Source organism: Acinonyx jubatus, chromosome B1, assembly GCF_027475565.1.
Source record: "Acinonyx jubatus isolate Ajub_Pintada_27869175 chromosome B1, VMU_Ajub_asm_v1.0, whole genome shotgun sequence".
Taxonomy (NCBI): domain Eukaryota; kingdom Metazoa; phylum Chordata; class Mammalia; order Carnivora; family Felidae; genus Acinonyx; species Acinonyx jubatus.
In genome coordinates, this window is record NC_069382.1 from 14,539,197 (window position 1) to 14,562,846 (window position 23,650).

The 23,650-nt window shown below is 43.0% G+C and overlaps 1 protein-coding gene across 1 annotated transcript in view; it reads right to left on the minus strand.

The window, feature by feature from the left end:
* ENPP6 (ectonucleotide pyrophosphatase/phosphodiesterase 6) overlaps nucleotides 1-23,650 on the minus strand; it is a 108,843-nt gene that overhangs the window by 38,337 nt on the left and 46,856 nt on the right. The window contains exon 2 of the mRNA XM_027077090.2: nucleotides 15,905-16,084. Coding sequence (XP_026932891.1) covers nucleotides 15,905-16,084 — 180 coding nt within the window. The remainder of the gene's footprint in view (nucleotides 1-15,904; nucleotides 16,085-23,650) is intronic.

Here is a 23,650-nt window from a genome sequence, read left to right on the forward strand (position 1 = left end):
GTTAGAGAACACATTCTGTATGATTTCACACTTTTCCAATTTGCTGAGAAATGCTTTATGACTAACATATGGTCATTTTTTACAAATGTTCCGTGTGCACTTGAGAATAATGTGTATTCATCAGTTGTCGGGTGCAGTGTTCTGGTAATATCAAGTAGGTAAATATGTTAATTTGTTGTATAAATTTTCTATACCCTTCTAATTTTTTGTTCTCTTATTTTATCAGTTACTGAAAAAGAGGTCTTAAAATCTTTTAATAGCATGAATTTATCAATTCTCCTTTGGTTCTGTCAATTTTTGCTTTATTTATTTTGAGACTGTACAATTAGTAGCATTACAATTTAGAATTGTTACAGTTTCCTGGTGGATTGAGCCTTATATCAACATGAAGTGTCCTTTATTTTTTTTTTAGTTTTTTTTTTAATGTTTATCCATTTTTTGAGAGACAGAGAGACAGAGCACGAGTGAGGGAGGGGCAGAGAGAGAGGGAGACACAGAACCCGAAGCAGGCTCCAGGCTCTGAGCTCTCAGCACAGAGCCCGACGCAGGGCTCAAACTCACAAACTGAGATCATGACCTGAGCTGAAGTCGGACGCTTAACTGACTGAGCCACCCAGGGGTCCCCTGACGTGTTCTTTATTTAAAAAGTAGTCTAGAGGAGCCTGGGTGGCTCAGTCAGTTAAGCATCCGGCTTTAGCTCAGGTCATGATCTCACGGTTCATGAGTTCAAGTCTTGCATCAGGCTCTGTGGGGACAGCTTAAGGCCTGGAGCCTGTTTCGGATTCTGGGTCTCCCTCTCTCTGCCCCTCCCCTGCTTACTCTCTCTCTCTCTCTCTCTCTCTCTCTCTCTCTCTCAAAAATAAATAAACATTAAAATAAAATATAGTCTAGGTTTTTAGTCTACGTTGATTCATAGTAGTATAGATGCACCAGCTCTCTCTTGGTTAGTTTTTTAAACTCATCTTTTAAAAATGCTATTACTTTGAACTCTTCCACATACTTACATTTAATGTAGGTCTTTTATAAGCAGCATATATCAGTTTTGGTTTTTGTCTTGTCTGATGGTAGTTTTTTTAATGTAAATATCTAAAGTTTAACATAGACAAAAAATGAAAAAAATCATAATTATACAGGTCAATGAATTCCTATGAAGTGAATGCAGCTGTGTAACCAGCACACGGACCAGGAGACAGAACATTACTGTCACACACCGGCACCTTCTTGTCCTTATTCTCCCAAGTGTAAACACTATTCTAACAATGTGGCTTAGTTTCACCTGCTTTTGAACTTTATGCAACCAGAAAAACTCAGAGTAATTGGAATTGTAAAATATTAGTAAAAAAGTAAACTTTTACATGTAATGTATTTACTGATATCTTTGTGTTTCAATCAGCCATCTAACTGTCATGTATTCACTATACATTTGATAGTTTTTCTCTCCTTTCTTGATTTCTTTTCAACTAAGTATGGATTATTGTTGTTTGATTTCTCTGCCTTTATTAGCTTGCTATATATATATATATATTTTTTTTTTAAGTTTATTTATTTTGAGAGTGAGAGGGTGAGTGGGGGAAGAACACAGAGAGAGGGAGACAGAGAATCCCAAGCAGACTCTGTCAGTGCAGAGCCTGATGTGGGGTTTTTTCTCACAAACTATGAGATCATGACCTGAGTCAAAATCCAGAGTCAGACACTTAACTGACTGAGCCACTCAGGTGCCCCACTATTTATACATTTTAATTAATCTCTTCCTGGCATAGGGCCCTAAATATGACCAAAAAATGGGAATGTTGATTTATTGAAGTCTAATACAAATTTGTACTTCTGTAACTTCCCAGAAAATACAAAGACATTTGAATACTTTGAATTTACATTTCTCCCGCCTTCTGTGTTTTTTTGTTGTCATATATTTTAATTCTCTATGGATTTTTAATCCAAATGTTGTTGTTATTATTATTATTACTATTATTAATTTACTTGACCCTCCATATGTTGTCATCTTCTTCTAGAGAGTAAATGCTTTGCTTGTGATGGCCACCTAGGCTATGGGCAGACCATTTCAATCCACAGTGGGTAAAGATGATTCAAACCTCACCTCTGTCTTTATGAAAGCTTCAGTCCTCAAAAAGTCTACACCCTTGCCCATGTCTAGCTCATTCTTATTGCTGAACTGTTGCCCTTTATTGTCCAACTAAAGTTCTGGGACATTTACTATGACTCTTCTCCTTGGTGGGCCATGAACTTCAATTTTTGTCGCTTCTCTCATCCTGTGAATCTGTCAAAAGCTCAGTTCAGTTTACTAGCCTCTCAACTGCTTTTGAGATCAGTATTTCACTAGAGAGGAGACATGGTACCAATTGCCAGATATACCTCCTTCTCTAGGTCTTGATATGTGTCTGATACATTATGCACGTACACATACACCCATAGTCCAGCGGCTTTTCTAATTGCTGCTGGAGATAAGAGTTATTTCAAATGCAACTCAGCCTGTCATCGTGCCAAGTGAAACACCAAATTTCAATAAATAATTTTTAAACATAAAAAGTTCCATTTTATTAGAAATGCACCTCACAATGAAAGGAATAGGGATGCTTTTAAAAATCAATTTATATATCCATGGATGAATATGACTGATCTCTAGAATAAGACAAGTTCAGAATCCATTCTATTCTTATTTGTTAAGTCGAAGTACTAAGAGAGTTGTTCACGTAAATAAGTACATGGAAATAGACATCGTTTGTTGTACCAGTGTCATTTAATTCTTTGAACTGCTGCCTTGCTTGAATGCCAACCTTCACATAGTGATCTACCATCATGAATTTTGAAATAATGTTTCATCTGACAACTCAATTAAGTTTTTCCTAAATAATTTTAAAGCACGCAGTGGAAAATACTTGATTTTTTTTAAGTTTTATTGTTTTATCACTAGATGTATTCACTTTCCCAACACCGACACCAATATTTTGAACTGTCCCTTTATCTGGTACCTGGAGGTTTTCATGTGCCAGAGCAATGCACCTTAGTAAGGTTCTGGATGGCTGAGGGATATTCCCTTCTTAGGTAAAGTATGGAAAGGGCATGTTTTTCATCAAGCCAATATTTTCAATGCACTTGGAAGTTTAGGATCTTAGAACTGATTTCCTTAAAAGCAACCTTGCCCTTGTAAACCCCTAGGAACCCGACGTGAAGAACCCTGAACTAGGAAACCAGGCAGCAGTAGCTCTACTCTAAGGAAACTGTAATGTTCTGAAAGCAGCTGGGCATAAAGCAGTGTGGGGAGTATGACTGACGGTTGTATAATTTGTTCTCTTTTGGGTTGTCCCACAACTGAAGCTCTGTGAGCAGAGGGAAAGGAAGAACTTTCATAAGCAGAGCAAATGGGGCATTACAATTTGCTATCTGTTCAGGTATTGAGAGAGCCAAATGATAGGGTGAAAGGATCATAGCTCAACCCATCAGAGATACCCTGAATCCAAGTCCTGCAAACACAGTACATTTTGATAGAAGCTATGTACCTTCATGTGCCCCTGAGAAGGGATTAAACTAGCACCCAGGTGGACAGAAACAGGGACAAGTGTAATCCTTCTGCCCTCTCCATCCAGAATGGTCTCTTCTTGGTGAGATCTCAAAAGGCAGACACATTCACCCTACTTCTAATCTCATAACCCAGAATGAATAAACGACTGGCAAAGGAAACAGCTAGCAAGAAAGGACAGCCACAATGCAGTGTAACGTGAAATTGGTGACACTTGTAGGTTTAAGGAGAGCAAGGCTCATTATTCCTAGGTGAAGTAGTGTAGGTACTTTGCTTTGTTTTCGTTAGTCTTTATCTGATGGAAATCAGCAGACTGGTGGTGGGGGTGCTGTGTGGATCCCACGAGATGGTTCTCTAATCAGGAGTCTACGGGCCCTTTCTGGATCGATCATGTGCTCAATTTGTGAAAGTGGGTACGTTGCTCCGGCTCTGAGTCTGCTTCCTCCAGTCCACTTCCATGGCTTCAGGGGGAGCATGGAATCTGGGCAACCGAAGTCACTGCAGGTCACCTCAACGTGACTGAGGAAAGCAGGATTTCTGGATCTCTGCATTGGGATGCAGGGAAACAAAGGCGATGGCCTGGATCTCACAGTCTGAAAGATCAACCGGGAGCTATGGAGTAAGATTTTGGTTTCACAAATGCTCTGAGGGCATGTTTTGGCTTTACTCCATCTTGTTTCCTCACTGTTCCCAGGGACCTTTGAAAGGAATTGCCCTTAATTAGGGTTCATTTTCTAGGACTTCATCTTATCTCTGCCTAGACTCCACCTTCCTGCTGGATATTCCCACCTCAGGCTGGGTGAGAATCTCCTTCTACAACCTAATGAAAACATCCTGAGTAGAAAATACAGAGTTGAAGGGAACTTAAAGGGCAAAGAGGGCCACCACTAAGCCCATGCTTGATTTCTTTAAAAAGGCATTTCTTTTTAAAAACACTTAACTGCCATCCAACAGCAACTTATTTGAATATACCTGTTTTGTCACGATCACACTTGACTGCCATAGCCCAAAACATTGTCAAAATAAATATGCGAGTCACGATGTCTAGAACGTGAGCGATGTCCCCCCGGATGTGGCATCCTAGCACAGCTCAGGGCTTTCAGAGCCGTCCGTGGCAGGCGTACATCAAAACCCTTTAATTTTACAAAGAAAACAAGGGTCTCAGATGGGAGAAGTGAATGTCCCAGGGTCTCCCTGCCAGCTAGTAATCATCTCTCCTGGCCGTGGTACATTTCTACAACACACACTGCTTTCCAGAATGATCCTTGCTTCCTGGCAACTCTCTCCAAGGACCACCAAGTTGAGCCCATAAAAAAATCACATTTCTCCAACTTCCAAGAGCATGGGTCTTGCCTTCTAAGTGCAGCCATTTGCCAACTTTGACACATAGTGTAACAATAACCCTTGTGAGCTGCATTTTATGTGATAGGAGGCAGGTGTACAACTGTTGAATACATGTCTCAAGAGAGCTTATTAAAACAGCTAAGCCAATTAACTCTCTTAGAAACATGTAACCTTTTCCAGGAAAATACATCTGAGGCACAGGAACTTGTGGGAACAAGTCCTTAGGGAAAGCATGGCCTTTGATCTCAGAGACCCTGTGCCCAGAGTTGGCCTGGCCCACAGAGCTAGGAGACCTCTGGTGGCCATTCTCTTCTGATGCAGGGAGAGGACGGTGGGCTGGCCTTAGCACAGGATGCTGCCGAAGATGGTTTTGTGTGCAGGGGTAGAGAGCAAGCCCAGGAGACAAAGGAGATGAGAAACAACTCATCCATTAGAGAAGATTCCAAAAACTCAACTGAAAATGACTCACTGGGCATAAAAAGTGACTAATGGGAAACCAAGGTGAGAAGGAATGTATGCCCAACCCAAGCTGAGTCTGCGCGTTAGGAAGGCGGTGGTGAAACCACAGCGAGGCATAATGAAGCCAGAGGTGGAGCTTTAATCTCTGCATCTGTTAGTTAGCTTTAGATGGGGAAAATCTCTGGCCCAGGGTCAAGGACTGCACTCCTCCCAAGTGGGATCACGTGAGGAATGAATGACCACTACTGGAACGACACCCCTGGGACCCCCTCATATAAACTATCAGCTCTGGGTCTGGGGCACAGGCTTCAAGATGATCTAAATATTGCAATGATTACATGATTACGGTGACATCACGATCCCCCCAAAGGAAGCCATCTGACTTCTGCAGTGCATGGTGTTCCCAAACAAAATCTCCTCCTCTGAACAGGCGCCTTCCTGGCATTTAGGTCGCAGCAGACTGGACCTACTTAGGATGCAAGATGCTGACAGGCCCTTTACTGCCCAGCTCAGCCCTGTCCGCGAGTTTGCTAGAACTCTGGCACCTATCCGGGGACCCCTCGTCCCTCCGACCCCCAAATCCAAGCTGTGATCTTCAAGTCTTACAAACCACCCTTTCTCCCCATGTATCTGGGGCAGCCCTGTCCGCGAGTTTGCTAGAACTCTGGCACCTATCCGGGGACCCCTCGTCCCTCCGACCCCCAAATCCAAGCTGTGATCTTCAAGTCTTACAAACCACCCTTTCTCCCCCATGTATCTGGGGGAACATGGGTCTCCCCAACCTCTGAGGTGGTTCTGAGCCACTCCTAGGAGCATCTGGGATCAGGACTGAGTGCTGTGTGTGTGGGCTCTGCAAAACCACTTCTCGGCAATCCTTGGGCCAACAGCCTGGGGCCAGTCCAGTGGCCACACGGCCCAGTGTTAGCCTCTTTCTCTGCTCGTGGTCCTGTGTATGGCTAACCCTGTCCCTGGTTTCTGCCTCCCAGCCCTGAAGCACCAAACAGTCGGGCTCTGTCCCTTCTTTCTCTGATGACCCAGTGGTCAGCCCCCTCTATCTACCCCTTTCCTGAAAACACTCCCCTCCTCTTCCTTGCTGACCTGACGACCTGTCCCAGAATTCTCTTAGTGATTCAAAATAGGGCTTGTGTTTCACTCTATGGTGTTTGCTGCAAATGTATGTTTGAATTCTTGATGTGACCTTGCAGCTTGATTTTGGGCTAAGAATGACCTGGATCTGAGGACTTCCTCCAGGTGAATTAAAATGGGTCCAAACTGAAGATCCCTTTTTATTTATTTTATTTTTAATTTTTTTAATGCTTACTTATTTTTGAGAGAGAGAGAGAGAGAGAGAGAGAGAGAGAGAGAGAGAGAGAGAGAGAAAGTGGGGCAGGGGCAGAGAGAAGGAGACAGAATCCGAAGCAGGCTCCAGGCTCTGAGCTGTCAGCACACAGCCCGATGAGAAGCCGTGAACTACGAGACCATGACCTGAGCTGAAGTCAGACGCTCAACCGACTGAGCCAGCCCTCCTCCATTGTACAGTGGGCATAAGAGGAGTAACTTCTCACGATTGTTCCGACAGTTAAATAAAAGTATGTGTGTGACGTGCCGAGTTCACTTTAGGTGTCCGGCCCACACATTTCTTTTCCTTGTCGGCATCAGAGAAGGCTAAGGCGCCTTGGTTTCAAACGTGCCGGAGGACAGTGGCCCTGGGGGGTTCCCCAGCAGTGACCAGGGCAGAGAAAGAGGATTCCCACAACAGTTTAACTAGCCTCAGGGCTGTGACAGGGGCCAGAGATGACACATTGGGTCACAGGCACCAGGCAAGTGGCCAAGTATGTTTGGGCTACAGTTCTCACCCAGCTGCACAGCAGAACCGACAAGGTGGGGGGTAACTCGCAAGAACACTGATGCAGGGCCCCCACCCCAAACCAGTTATGCTGGAACCCCTGAGAGGGCAGCCTGGGCACTGGTGTTTTATAATAGCCTCATGTGATGCTTACCTGTATCCAGAGGGAAGAATCTCTCCTAAGGAGGGAGAAACAAGGACAGAAACTTACAAAATAAATTTACCTCTGGGGAACTGGATGGCTCACTCAGTTAAGCATCCAACTCTTGATTTTGGCTCAGGTCATGATCCCAGAGCCATGGGATCCAGCCCTTTGTGGGCTCTAAACTGAGCACGGAGCCTGCTTGGGATTCTCTCTCTTCCTCTACCCCTGTTCTACTTGTACACGCTTGCTCTCTTTCTCAAGATACACAAATAAACTTAAAAACAACAAATTTGCCTCTTAACGTGCAGGAAAGGAGGATGCAAACAGGGAGCAGAGAGGGTCACTGGTACTGGTGTTTTAGGTGAGCGCAGAAAGAACTAAATGTGGAAAGAACCTGGACCCAGACGTCGCCCTGAATGGGAGGGGAGGCAGCTTTTCCCCTCAAGTTCTCTAATGAGACCGTGGCAGGAAGAAGACTCCCCCCACCCCCCGCCACCCCCAGGGAGGCCAAGCCTGCCCAGACAGCCTGAGATGGGAGTTCGGCACCCAGACTAATGCAGAAAGCAAACGGAGGTGGTGAGGCCCTACAGAGCTTCTGAGCCTCCTGACGGGCCAGCATCAGCTCTGGGCCAGAAGGAGCTCTCAGTGGGAATTAACCTTGACCCTGAACAAGCTCTGGAGCTGGCAGAATGCCAGAATCAGCCCAGAGAGAGGTCAGCAATTCTGATCCCACAGAACAAAACTTTCTTCCTCACTGGCTCCTACCCTGTAGGCTACAATTCCCATATTAGTCATTGCTTCAAATTAGCAAGGCACCGGGGGATGTTAGAATAAAATGCTGTCTGCCCTGAGATGCCCCATCATTAGCCTTCTTTGAAATCTCTTGATGGGATCAGCTGGCAGCAGGGACACTGACAGGTGGGACACAGGGTGAGTCAGAGAAGGCTTAGGGAGCCTTGAGGCTGTTGTGTCGCTTGGGAGGCCAGGCCAGGTGGAGTATGGTCGGCAGCCCTGAGCCCCCGGGAGAAGGAGGGTAAGTGCTCTGAGGATGAATGCCCGCACTTCACAAGTCCCAATGACGGCAGGAATGGGAGCCCTGAAAATCCCTCGCCCTTGTTCTGATTTGCAGTTAATCCGAAGGCTTGCCTTCTGGCCTGTTTGCCTCCTCACTTGGTCTAACAAATGTTGGGGTAATGTCTGTCTCTCATGTTTCTTTTCTTCCTGATCGTCTTTTTCATCTTCCCTCTTCCTTTCTGCTTTAGTGCATTTGGGCTGATGTAACAAAATACCATTGACTGGGTGGTTTAGCCAACAAACGTTTTCTCATAGTTCCTGGAGATGGGAAATTCAAGATCGAGGTGTTAGGAGATTTGGTGTCTGGTGAGGCACCTCCTCCTGGTTTGTACATGGTCACCTTCTTACTGTGTGGCTGAGAGAGGCGCTGGTCTCTTCTTCTTCCTGTAAGGGCACTAACCCCAGCACGGAAGCCCTATCCTCATGACTTCAGCTAAACCTAATCGCCTCCCCAAGGTCCCACCGCTAAATACCATCACACTGGAGATTGTATCCAAGATACAAAATGGGGGGAGGGGGTGTGTGTCATATTTCAGTCCCCGGCAGTGTCTGCATAGTTATTTGGTGAGTCAATGGCTGATCAGGAACACTCATTGTGGACTTTCTGTGGGCAAAGAGTAAACTACTGGGTTAAGCCACTGACACTTGGGGGCTTATCTGTCTGCCATTGATCCTAACGTATTAATAGTCCCTTAGACTCAAATTGCCTTACATAGCATCTAAGGTACTTAAAGATCTGGCCAGTGCTGGTTTTCTGTCTCTTCACGCCCACCTTAGTCAATCAGCTGCAACCTTGTTTTGCTCTGCAGATCTGCAAGGACGACATGCCCTTGCTTGCTTTGCCTTTGAACCACAGCATGCAATCCTTTCCTCTGCCTCAAATGCTCCTAGAGATCTGGCCTACGTGATCATTCAATACCTTACGTCTATTATAATCCCAACATCCCTGGTGTATGGTAACTACCGACTTCCTGTCTGCCTCCCAACCCAAGGAAATAGGCCCCATTTCTCATTAGAACGTACCAACTCCTCAATGGCATTCGAAGCAGCCACTAACCAGAAAAAAGAGGTGTTGGGTTGTTTTTTTTTTCATAACTTTTTTCCTGTTTAACTGAAAATTGTCTTTGTGGGAAAACTCGTAGCAAATTTTATTATTTGTATGTTTTGTTTTCTTCAAAACCAATTCCAGATGAAGTATCATAATCATAAAATCATCGTCACTATTAAGGTCAGGACTCTCTTGCAGTAGATAGAAATTAAAGAACACCTTGCATTATTAATAATTATTATTAGTCTAAATCAGAAAATGTTAAAGGAGATTAAACTCTTCAGAGTTCAGAGCTTGCCAGGGACATCCCCAATAATCAACCCGGATGCTCTCTTTGCAGGCCACTTATCATGCCTCCAAAGTGAGCACCGACGATGGCCATTCCCATCTTGAAGCCATTGTATTCCATGTGCCAACAGATTTCAGCTGGAGTCACTCTCTCAGTGACAGCTTTCCCTGCCTTCTCAGACGAGATCAAGTCCCTTATTAGGCACCTTTTAAAAGGAATATCACCGTTCTTTTTCTTTCTTTCTTTTTTTTTTTTTAAGATTTCTTTCTTTTTGAGAGAGAGTGTGCAAGGGGGAAGGGGCAGACAGAGGGGGACAGAGGATCCGAAGTGGGCTCTGTGCTGACAGCAGCGAGCCCGATGAGGAGCTCGAACTCACGAACCATGAGATCATGACCTGAGCCAAAGTCCGACGCCTGACCAGGCCCCCTCACTGTTATTAGACATTTCACAACTCCTGTTTTTTCTCTTGCTTCTCAAGCTACTCCTTTGTTTCTTTTCCAGGCCCACCTCCATTTTATCATTAACTTCCTCAAGGCTGTGTCTGGGACCCTCTCCTCTCCTCACCCTGCTCTCTCCCTGGGTAAGCTTCCAGAAGGCCCACAGCGTCAATGACCCCTGATGCCTCCGCCCCGAACCACACCTCTGTGCCTCCAGCTTCTCTTCCCTGAGCTCTAGACGTGCCCACTGCACATGTCTCAGCATCAACCCAAGGCCTCTGCCCCCAAATCACTGCTCTTTCAGTTTCCCCTGTTGAAGTGAAGACTTGCCATCCCTGCAGTTCTGTTAGCCAGAAGCAGGGGTCATGCCTGTCACTGCTCAATCCCGAGTCCAATTCATCACCGGGTCCTGGTGATTTTAATTCCTAAATGTGTCCCCAGGCATCCCATTTCTCACCACCTCCGTAACGCTAGTCCAAGCTATTCTCACCTCCTTCCGAGGTCCACACAATAGCTTCCAGACTATTCCATCCACTCTGGGTGCCACATTCCATTCTCCACGTAGCAGCCAGAGTGGTCTTGTCAGAATGCAAGGATGACACTGCTGCCTTCCTCCTTAAAGCCTTCCAGTGCCTTCTTATTCCTCTCAGGGTAGGAATAAATTCTCCAGCCTGGCCCCTAGAACCTGGCCTGGCCTAGCCTTCTCTCCACCTCATCCACGGCACACCCACCCTCCCTGTCCATTTCTTGGGCCTGCCACGCTTCTCCCGGCCCTTCCAGACCTTCACACTGCTGCTCCCGCAGCCTGCATGCTCCTTCCCATCGATCCCCCAACTTACCCAAGGTGTCACCCTCTCTTATTAGATGATGTCACAGTGCAATACACTCTTCACTACTATGCTTTTAGCAAGTGGGTTTTTATACGCATTTATCTGGCCAAGTATAAGACTATCATCTGTCTCCTCCACGGGATGGTGAGTTCTTGGAGGGAGGGGAGGATGGAGTAAGGAGAGCCTGTATCTGGTTTTCCTCATAGTTGTCTCCTAAGAGCTGATTCCGGGGCCTGGAGTCACACCCTTCCTTTTAAGATGTTTTATGAAGAAGCGGATTTGCCACGACTTGTGATGAATAGAAGTTCATCCCTGGATGTCTCTTTCAGGCTCTCTAATTACCATAATGGATGCTGCTGAGAAACTACGAGCCCTTTTGGCCGAGACGCCAGCCTGCAGAAGGAGACTGGATGCGGCTGGACAACTATGAGGACTGGAGGAATTGCTCCTGCAGGCAGCGGTCCAGAGAGACACCACCTCTTCAGTTTCTCTGCAGCAGAAGTGGTTGACGCCTAGGAACCCTGCAGGATGCTTTTGAAGATCACTTCTTAAGACAACCTCCGACTTGAAATGAGAATTCGTAATCTTTTTCTTGCTGACACAGACAGAAACATCAGTGATGCAGACCTTACCAAAGTTACGACAGACAAAGGAAATGACTCAAGGTGAATTCAACCCAAAGAGCCTTACAGGATTGTGACCCAAGCCCGCTCTGGCCAGACAAGATTAATTACAGGGCCCCAGATTTCACTTGGTACTGTGGTAATGTTTAACATATGTTTCTATCACATGAAAAAAATCAAACCAATTAGACATAGATTAGATGTGCACGTGTTGCTATGTCAAAGACCACTTACCAGTCCTCATCATTGTCACTTGGGTTGCATGAGCACAAAATTATCAGTGTGGTATGCACGGGTGTGTTTTTCTGCAAAGGGGATCCATAGTTTTGGTCATTTTCCTAATGTGGTCTTGATTTACAAGTGTAGGAATCAGCAAACTACATACTAAGGCCTCTCTGGGTTCCAAACTTAACATACATCTTAAAGTGTAATGCTAAATTGGTGATGTTATTGGAAAATTTAGTGAGACTCTGAATCCCTTGCATTTAAATGTCAAGTATTTTCTTAAAAAAAAAATTCAGTTTTTATCCAGTAATTTGGAGTCCTGTTCATAGAGTCAAAGAACTGAGCCATATAAAATGTTAACTCACACATTTGTAGAATTGATGCTGGGCCCCTAATTTTCCCTGTGCCATGTATGTATCTAAGTTCAGCCCAACAGGAAAGGGAAGGATGCTGTGAATAATCCCCAATCCTCCATCCATAGTCAATACGGGTCTCTTTACCCCTGCAGATGAAATCACCTTGCTTGTAACAACTGAAAGTCAACAGGAGCTGAGTCAGATACCCACCCATAAAGCCCCCACCCAGCCCACCTTTGGCAAGTAGGGAAGGGAAGGCCAGGTGGAAGTGTGTCCTTCCCCACACAGAAGGTACTCTGTTTATCTGAACACCTGTACAGGACAGGAAGAGCCCAGACCTACACCCAACACTGCCCAGGGCCATATGAATGATTGCTCTCAAGTCCCCATGAGTACTTGGCCGTAGGGAGTTAACACTGCAAAACGCATGATAAATGACGTAGAGCTTAGAGTCTTCAAACACTCCAAAGAGTTTTAGCCATAGACTCCTAAAAAGTTGCTAATTTTTGTTCCTTTTTTGTATTTCATGAGAGCCATAAGAACAAACTTCAAAACCACTGCCACTACGTATGGCAGCACTGACTGTCCAAGGAGCTCAAACTCCGTTTCCATATGGTATCTTACTTATCCTGCCATTTTCACCTCATTTCTCCTCCTCCTCAATCCTTCTCTGCTTTGGGTTCCCCTTAATATGAAGTGACTATTGGAGCCTCTTCCTTTTCCCCCAATAAAATTTCTTTGATCTCAAACTAGAGGGATGGAGTAGGGGATACAGTTAGTGAACGACACATGCTCAGCTCTTGTCCTTTCCAGAACATTACTAGGCCCCAGCTGTGCAGTTCCTGGATGATCTCTTTGGGCTTCCCAAAGAGATGTTTGATTCAGGGCTCGGGATCATTTCCCATGGTGCACTTCTCCCTGCACAACTCAATGGCATCACCGGGTGGGGCAATAAAGGGTCTGTTTACAATATTAAATTCCTTTGAGACTTGAGGTGGGCTATTTTGGACTCTTCACCACTGATGAATTTTTCCGTCTGCTGCTTTATCTACCTGACAGGAAAGCTTGAACTACTGCCATTTCTAAATTGCACTTCTAAATATTGACTTCATGGCGAGACTCAAAGTGTCATAACACAGCTCACTGGAGGAATGAAGATTTTCCAGGCCTCATCCAGAGGTCTGTACAATGTCCTGTGGGAAGCGGAGAAGGAAGAGGAGGATTTGAGAAGAAAAATAAAATCAAGTCATGTTTAGAAGAAACGCCATTGCACTTCACTTAATCTCGCAGAGACAAATGAACACTCATGGGGCTATTAGCTGTGGAGGGGCTGGAGAGGACCAAGTTGGAGGGAGAAAGGATGGAAGTGACCATTAATCCCTCAGCGGTCGGCCAGGAAGAATGGAGGGTGCGAGAAAGAGCCCTTCAGAAACACCTAGCTCTCAGAGAGCCTTTATTTGGGTTTCCGGCTTAGAAGGACTGGACAGTGTCTGAAAAACAAGAGACTTTACATCCAATTTCTGTCAAGGCTTCGACGTGGCTATATCTTTAGCTAATCTTCATTTGGGTTGCTGAGAAAATTCTAGGAGCCTTTCTTTTTAGCTTCTTTCCTCCTAATAGTTAACACTATAAACTGATCTTAAGGCATATTTGTCACATCATATTAGCTGTTGAACCATGAATCAAAGGAAGTGATTGGCCCTTTCTTGCCCTTAAGGAGCTGTTTTGAAGGAGCAACACGACGTTTTACGTGCAAGTTAGCTTTGAGATTTTTTTTTTTTTTTTGGATATTCAGGGATATATAACTTCAAGTTGTCTATTAGCATGAAGGGGCCAGATTCCCCAGGATGAGAATAATGCTCTTCAAGGCTGCAGAGAGAGGTCCTGTCTCCCTTCAGGACATGTCCCCATCTTCGTGTGCATTGCCAGACACGGCTATCTGAAAGGCCACCGTGTGGAGGGGCTGGGGAGAAATTATGCGGGATGTGCTCTTCAGAGCATATGAAAAGCTCAAGTTCCAAGACACAGGAAGTTAAATTAACCAGGTACCATGGAAGATGGCCCTTCCGGCAGTGGCGCGACATGTATCTCGATTGCCCTTAGATTGTGGAAGGTGGCCCCTAAGTCCGCATGCCCAGTCTGTTCCCTCTCCTAGGCCTATGCATGTGGGTCCTTTTATTTGTTGATAATTATTTCCAAGAATGACCTCAAAGTGCGTCTTCTGGCTTGAGACCTCATCACATTGGACTGACCCGTGAGCTTGGATCCTCTAGCAACTCTGATTAGCTTGGCTGAGGCACTGACTTCTTTCCTTCATCTCATGTCCAACTCTGAGAAAAGCTGGGTCTCCATTTAAGGTAATAAAGTCCTCTTAAACCCTTCCCTTGCTTGAAAGCTTCTTCTCGTGTCAGCTGAGTAGCTGCTATGGGCAGAATCCCAGGTGTCTTCTGAAGAAACTCCAGTACTCCCCTGAAATTCCACCTGCCAGCAGAGCCATCCTGTGTATACTGGTTCTCATGCCCAGTTTGAATTCATGCGGTCTGCTCTGGCCTTCACGGGCTCACCTACGGATGCTAGTCTCTGCTCAGTGGCAGCTTTCCGGGTGCTTACCCCAGCTCAGCTGTGGGTCTGCTTTCCACAGTCTCCATCTGTCTGTGTGCTATGCTCCTCTAAGAGTTGGCACAGTCTTGAGTGCCCCGAGCAGCTCTCCATGTGACCACCTCCAACCAGCGTTCTCCAAACTCCTGCTGAAGGCCCACGCCCTCAATGTGGGCCATCTGTGGTTCAGCCTCGGCTTACTCATCCTTCTCTCCGTCCTCCCCCACCTCCACCTGCCATGGTCTCCCACAACCCACCGTGCTCTCACAATTTTATCAGGCTGCTGCCAGTGAGCTCCCCTAGCTGTCTCTCCCCATTAATCCCTTTATTTCTTCCAGGCCTCCCCTGATATCTTCTTCCATGATGGCAATCAGCAGTGTAACACCATTAAGAATTTGGGAAAAAAAAGCATCTATGGCCACGTACATAGGAAGGTCAATTTGCCCACTCACCTAAAGAACGAATCCCACCAATGGGAAGACACCTGTAAGTTGATTATTTTATTATCACTAAATCCTCTCATCCGTAGTGAAAGGGTTTTGACTGCCAAGACTAGAGTATTCTGAAGACTTCTCACAGGAGTCAGGGTAGTTTGCACAATGACTTACCTCACTGCAGTAAGTAAAGTAATTTAGTTTCTCATTGATCTACTATGTACAGGAGGAATATAAATGCAGAGAGACTTCATTTACTATAGTACCCAAAAGTTGGAAGAGCTTTGAGTCCTGTTTTCAGCATTGTAGGGGAGCTCAAAATCCATAGAAACAGTATGCCAGATTCTTTTGTAAAGCAGAGAAGCAACACCTAATTTATCTCTTTTGTATATCCACACTTTTGCACATGAAAAAGCAGGATATACCGAAGCAGTACTGCTGAACCAAGGAAATCAGGAAATGGCGTGGTGTCTGGTCCAATGCTAGAGAGCTCAAAACAAAAGTTTAAAAACCATGCCCATAAAACATATTTCTTGTAGTGTTCCCACTTCCCAAACCTTGGCTTGGTCTTAGAACATGACAATTACATCGTTTGTCTTCAGAGACTCCATGGTGTTTGAGATTTGGAAGGCTAGAGGGGCCTGGAGGCCAACACACTCACCTGGCCAGTAGTACATGTAGACCTTCCTTTTGGCCTTGGTCAGAGTGACCCACAGAGGTTCTGATCCATTCCACCAGAGAGGCATCAGGCTGTCTCTGTTGACACCAATGTCAAATGACTTGTTGGTGCTGGGGTCCCACATGTAGTTTCCAATCATCTGATGGACCTCACAATGGCGGCCTATGTTAATGAGAACACAAGGCTGTCAGTTTATTGTTCTGGTCTTTTTATAAAAGCCATTTTCTCTTTTCTGTTTATAAAAGCCATTCATGCACATTTAGTTAAGTACAGAACAGCATGAAGATTTTCTTTTGATTTTTTCATCATAGATATTTCTTCTCTCTTAGACTGTACCACAAGAACAATCCAATGAGTAGTCTAATAATTGAGGATGGGGTCATTTTTTGTGAAGTTAACTTGCCAAGCTATTTTAAATTACACTGAGGACATGGTGTGCACAAATTGACCCATTGTTCACAGCTTGAAATCTAAGTATGAATCAGTATGAAAACTGTAGATTCCCATAGGGCTTGGATTAGCTTTTCACCCCGGAGCACCCCTCCGAAGCTCTGCTCCCACACAGTCACGAATCTAGATGCTGGGGGGTTTATTCCCTTGTTTCCCTGGATAAGAGGAGTTATCGCTTCAGCACAGAGCACTGATAGGATCTACGACATTTGGAACAGAATGGTGAAAAATAGATTCAACTTTGGAAAACAAAGCAAGAAAACAACCCTCCAAATGGAGTGTTATATAGAAATGAGGATTGCTTCTGTTGGGCACAGCTTAGTCCCAGAAGAGAAGCCAGAAGTGAAAGACGCAAGCGCTTGGACTCTTTTGAAACGTTAGGCTTAAATTATTTATTTTGGAGCAATCTGCTACATCTTTAAAGTAAAAATAACACAAACATTGGCAAGTGCATCAAAAACTGCTGCAATTTTAGTGAGCGTCATTTGGCATCACGATGAAATATGCTTCACCGAGCTCACTAACTACGCTAAATCCAAGTGGGTTTTTTTGTTTGTTTGCTGTTGTTCTTTCTTCCCGAGCACCCCTACCCCACCCCACCCCACCCCAACACACACACACACACACACACACACACACACACACACACACACACTTTGTTTTTGAATGAAAGCAAGGAGAAACCATAAAATACAATTTTGAAAATTTGAAGACCCAAAATATTATAAAGGAAAACCTTTTATTTCATCACAGAAACCCAGGCCTTCTACAAATCATGCTTTGAATTTAAAGCCCAGAGATCCAGACAAAATGGTTTTTACCCAAGGCTACAGAGTTAGATTTTTGACCCTGACCAAAGCTTTCACATGTGGACTGATAAAATTAAAAAATAAAGTAAAAAACTTTGAGCAATTTCTCCAATGGTTAAGATTTCTCCAGTGGTTAAGCAATTTCTCCAATGGTTAGTTATTCCTTCAACTAACATTTAGTCAGGGTCCTATGGGCTCTGCATTGTGATAAGCTTAGACATTCAAAATAAATTCATGTGGTCCCCATCCTCCAATGCCCTGTATGTAATACTCAACAGAGGTCCTTTTGCATAAAAGAGACAGGCTTCCTTGGGCCCGGACTAAGAAGGGGACCAAGCTGCCAACTTAACTTAAGAATTGTAAGGATTCTCACCCACTCTTTTGCTGAGGATAATTCCTAGTGTGTTCTAACTCATTAAAAGTAGGAGCATTATTGGTTAACCATGTTACTTTTTTTGTTTTTAGTGTATCAAAGTTTAATAATATCAAGAGAAACCCTCTCACGAGTATAATTTATTACCTGCTTTCTTTACCCAAAACTTGCATCCTGTACCTAAAATGTTTTCTATTATCCTACTAATGCTCACTTATCCTTTTCACAAGGCAAGATAATCGTGACAATATTCATTGGGAAATGTGTCCTTTCTGGTCTTCCCCTGTAGATGTCTTCTAATGCCCTCCTAAGGGCAGGGGTATCTTATCTGGAGCTGGTGTCACAGACACTGAGCAAGGGTGCAAAATTGGAAAGGGGTGTCGAAAGTGTTACTGAAGTCAGTAAACCAAGAGAAGTTTCTAGATGAGTCACAGGAAAGGGCTGCAAAAGCTAGGGATATCAGGTATGGGAATAATGGGGACAGGTACCAAGTGGGAGGGGTGTAGGAATCTCTGCTTTTGTTTGGAACTGTTTTGACTATTTTAGAAGAAATGCCTGAAACCCGAATCTAAGCAGGGGCCTCATGTGATTCAGTTTCCACTAGGTGTTACTTGCAGAGAAGGATGAAGCAACAAAAAAATAATGTTTAAAAGTACTTACAACCTCTATTGTATATCTCAGAAATGCCACAATATCACTTGGTAAAATATTTTTCTTTTTTTTTAACACTCTCACTCAACCGTCTAGACCGTAAAGGGTGGAAACTCTCTTGCCTTCTTTTGCTTTCTGGGTAAAAATTTATAAGGAGCCTCCTGTGGATTATAGAGCTGCCATGTGACTGGATGGTGGAAGGTGTCTGTGCAGGAGAGACACAGAGATGAGAGACAGAGAGAGAACATTCTTCTAGAGAATGTCTGTTACATTAAATTCTCTACCTCTTACACACGTTTCTTTGGAAACATGTATAGCGCCTCACTGAGGAGAGACAGAATCTATGTGTGCAGGTAACACAGTTCCGGCATATTTTAAATTTTCAAATGATGATATCTTGTTTCCTGTGGTTATCTGGGTCCCTTAGCTTTTTTCATGTTGGATATTCTCTCCTCCCCATTATGTGGGATGTAGCATTAGCCTTGGTACTCCTTTTACACACCAGTCGAATCAGTGGTGCCCACTCATTCAAGGGAGCTCCAATAACTTTATAATTAAAGCATTCTTTAGAGAGGCATCTTTAACACAAGGACCCCAAGGATGGCTTTGGTTCCTGCTCCCATCTAGCACACTGGCTGGTCTAGGCTGGCCCAGAGTGGTTCATCCATTCTAAAGGAAACTTGGACCCATGGAAGTCAACATTTCTCCACAGGCTGGGAGTGATGTGCTGGAACAGAGGTGTTTGCTCACTTCCTATGAGTGAAGGGCACCTAAGGAAGATCCGGGGACCAGTAGTTCTCCCTACGTGAGTTAATGGGTTTCTGTTAACAGTGGAGGTCTTTCAACAAGGAGGTTATCCTCCGACCTCTGTTTAGAAAGTAGGTTTTATTCTTTGGGTGGATTTAGGGCCTTGAGTTAAAACGAGAAGATGTATTCTTCAAAGGCTCAATCATAGATGCTGTGCTAGTCCCCAGGGGCATCCCTTTGTTCTGGGAAGTCAGAAGGAGGCTGTATGTTCCCATCTCATGTCTGCTCTGAATCTTCTCTCCCAGATGAGCTGATTTTCTTCCCATGAATATATTAAGGCTGGCAGTCTGTGCTTGTAACAGTATGAGTCCGCTCTTACTCAAGCTGGTTTCCTTACCTACCCTGTCTCTCTCTCGCTCTTTTGTTTTTATTGCCTGGGCAAATGTGGTGGCTATAAAAACAGAACAGAACAAAACACAATGTACTGGCTTCTGCAGCCCACAAGCTCTCATCTCCATATTTCTGTCTGACCCACATCTATTTTTATACATCTGCAACTCTCCTTGGTTTTCCTCTGGTTTGGGCTTTCCAAACAGAGCTTTGCTATAGTTTCATTATTTGGACCCTTTCCTCAAGACTTCAACAGAAACTTTCCTGACATGGACACAAACCACAAATCTCAAATCTCAGGTGGTTTTCGGGCATGGTGTAAAGAAGGTCTACTTCTGCTCATCCCAAGTGACAGCTAAGTAGGGCTCTAAAATTTGTTCCAGAAGGTGTATTACTCACTGTGAAAATGAGGGCAGCTCCTGGTAGAAAAATTTCCAAATACAGTTGAATGTTTTTCTCTTTTCTCCTCCTTTATCCCTAAGACCCAAACGTTTATAAACTTATTAACACAAAATGTGGCAATCAACCTGCTACCTGAAGGACTTGTGAACTCTTGAAGCCCATCCATAGATGTCACCTCAGTTTAAGAGCTGCTGCATTTAACTGGGAGCAGCTAGTGGCTACTCAGGCCAGTGGCAAACATGGGGGCTACTGCCTGCCTGTCTCAGAGGATACTCGTGGAACAGTTTCCACACCTAGAACTGTTGTATGAAAGGAGCAGGATAGGAAACCTTCATTTTTTATTCCTCAAAGTCTCAGTCAAGTGTGTTCTGACGTAATGACCATCACCAGAAGTTTCTTGGCAAATACCCGAATAATCCTCTGCACCTCTTATATGTTCCCAGACATCCCAGAAATGGCTGGCCTTCACATCAAATGAGATAGCTGTGGATCTGCCCATTTTATCTATAACTGAAGGACATCTATAAGGTTGTTGCTACGACTTCATCTTCAAGCAGTCTTAATGTTTTCTCATTATTTTCAAACAGTAAATGTTAATTCCTTTTATAGTTTCTTATTTCATTTTTTTTTTCATTCACGCCACATCAAATGTTTACATGCCAGGCATTTAAAGATCACAAATTATGGCCTCTGTATTTGAAGTGCTCATAGCTTGGTGGGGGCAACAGTGTGGCATAATGGTTAAGGGGGCAAGTCTTAGAGGCAGATTGCATAGGTGTAAATTCAAACTCTACTATTTACTATCTGTATGACTTTGGATAAGTAGCTTTGACTCTCTGAGGCATCAATTTTCTTATCTAATGGGCATGATAATAATTATGGTGATAGATACATATAGATATGTAATTCTCCCTTTGCATGGTAGTGCAGGACCATAAAAATGACCATGCACAAAAACAAAGAGAAATGAATTCAAGTATATCACTAAAGAAAGTCAACAAACCGTGAGAGAAGAGAGCAAGAGAAGAAAGGAACAGAGAAGAACTATGGAAACAACCATAAGACAAGTAACAAAATGGCAATAAAGTACATACCTATCAATATTACTTTGAATGTAAATGTACTAAGTGCTCCAATCAAAAGACATGGGGTGACAAAATGGATAAAAATGCAAGACCCATCTATTTTCTGCCTACAAGAGATCCATTTAAGACCTGAAGGCATATGCAGATTGAATGTTAAGGGATGGAAAAGCATTTATCAAGGAAATGGAAGTGAAAAGAGCTGAGGTAGCAATACTTATATTGGTCAAAATGGACTTTAAAACAAAAACTGCAACAAGAAACAAAGAAGGACACTATATAATCATTATAATCATGAAGGGAAAAAATCCAACAAAAAGATATAACAATTATAAATATTTATGCACCCAACAATGCAGGACCCAAATATATAAAGTGCTAATAATAAACATAAAGAAAGTAATTGACAGTAATACAATAATAATAGTGGACTTCAACACCCCACTGACATCAATGGATGGACCATCCAAATAGAAAATCAACAAGGAAACAGTGGCTTTGAATGACACATTGGATCAGATGAATCTAACAAATATACTCAGAACATTTCATCCTAAAACAGAAGAATACACATTAAAAAAATTTTTTTAATGTTTATTCAGTTTTGAGACAGTGACAGAGTGCAAGCAGGGGAGGAGCAGAAAGAGAGGGAGACACAGAATCCGAAGCAGGCTCCAGGCTCTGAGCTGTCAGCACAGAGCCCAATGTGGGGCTTGAACTCATGAACTGTGAGATCATGACCTGAGCTGAAGTTGGATGTTTAACCAACTGAGCCACCCAGGTGCCCCTACATATTTTTTTTTCCAGTGCACATAGAACATTCTCCAGAACAGATCACAGATTAGGCCACAAAACAAGTCTCAACAAATTCAGAAAGACTGAATCACGATGCTATGAAACTAGAAATCAACCACAAGAAAAACTCTGGAAAGAACACAAATGCAGGGAGGTTAAATAACATTCTACTAAACAATGAATGGGTCAACCAAGAAATCAAAAAGAAAATCAAAAAATACATGGAGACAAATGGAAATGAAAACACAATGATCCAAAATCTCTGGAATGCAGCAAAAGCTGTTCTAAGAGGGAAGTTTATAGCAATACAGGTCTACCTTAAGAAGTAAGAAAAATCTCAAATAAACAACCTAATTTATATCTAAAGGAGCTAGAAAAAGAAGACCAAACAAAACCCAAAACCAGTAGAAGGAAGAAAACAATAATGATTAGAGCAGAAATAGATGAAATAGAAACTAAAATAATCAGTAGAAGAGATTAATGAAACCAGGAGCTGGTTCTTTAAAAAGATCAACAAAATTGATAAGCCTTAAGCAAGACTCATCAAAAAAGGGAGGGGGGAATCAAATAAACAAAATCAGAAATGAAAGAGGAGGAATAGCCCACACCACAGAAATACAAAGGATTATAAAAGAATATTATAAAAACTATAAATCAACAAATTGGACAACCTAAAAGAAAGGGATAAATTCCTTGAAACATATAACCTCCCAAAACTGAATCAGGAAGAAACAGAAAATTTGAACAAATTACCAGCAATCAGTAATCAAAAAACTTCCAACAAACAAAAGTCCTGGGCCAGCTAGCTTCACAGATTAATTCTACCAAACATTTAAGAAGAGTTAATACCTATTATTCTCAAACTACTCCAAAAAATAGAAATGGAAGAAACACTTCCATAATCATTCTATATTCATTCTTTAATACCCAAACTAGATAAAGATACTACAAAAAAAGAGAGCTACAGGCCAATATCTCTGATGAACATAGATGCAAAATCCTCAACAAAATATTAGTAAACCGAACTCAACAATTTATTAAAAAAATTATTCACCACTATCAAGTGGGATTTATTCCGAGGATACAAGGGTGGTTCAATATTTGCAAATCAGTCCATGTGATACATAACATTAATAAAAGAAAGGATAAGAACCTTATGATCATTTCAATAGATGCAGAAAAAGCATTTGACAAAGTACAACATCCAAACATGATAAAAAGCCTCATCAAAGTAGGTTTAGAGGGAACATACCTCAACATAATAAAGCCCACATATGAAAGAGCCACAGCTAACATCACACTCAATGGTAAAACACTGAGAGTTTTTCCCCTAAGGTCAGGAACAAGACAAGGCTGTCCACTCTCCCCACTTTTATTCAACATAATACTGGAAATCCTAGCCACAGCCATCAGGCAACAAAAATAAATAAAAAGCATCCAAACTGGTAAGGAAAAAGTAAAACTTCTACTATTTGCAGATGACAGGATACTATATATAGAAGACCCTAAAGACTCGACCAAAATGCTATGAGAACTGATAAATGAATTCAGTAAGGTTGCAGGACACAAAATTAAATATACAGGAATCCATTGTATTTCTATATACTAATAATGAAGTAGCAGAAAGAGAAGTTAAGAAAATAATCCCATTTACAATTACACAAAAAAGAGTAAAATACCCAGGAATAAACTTAACCAAGGAGGTCTGAGAACTATAAAACAGTGATGAAAGAAATGGAAGACAACACAAACAAATGGAAAGATATCCCATGCTCATGGATTGGAAGAACAGATATTGTTAAAATGTCCATACTATCCAAAGCAATCTAAACATTTAATGCAATCCCTATCAAAATACCAACAGCATTTTTTACAGAACTAGCACAATCCTAAAATTTATATGGAACTACAGAAAAACTCTGAATAGCCAAAGCAATCTTGAAAAAGAAGAACAAAACTGGACGTATCACATTCCCAGATTTCAAGATGTACGACAAAGCTGAATAATCAAAACGGTACGGTACGGACA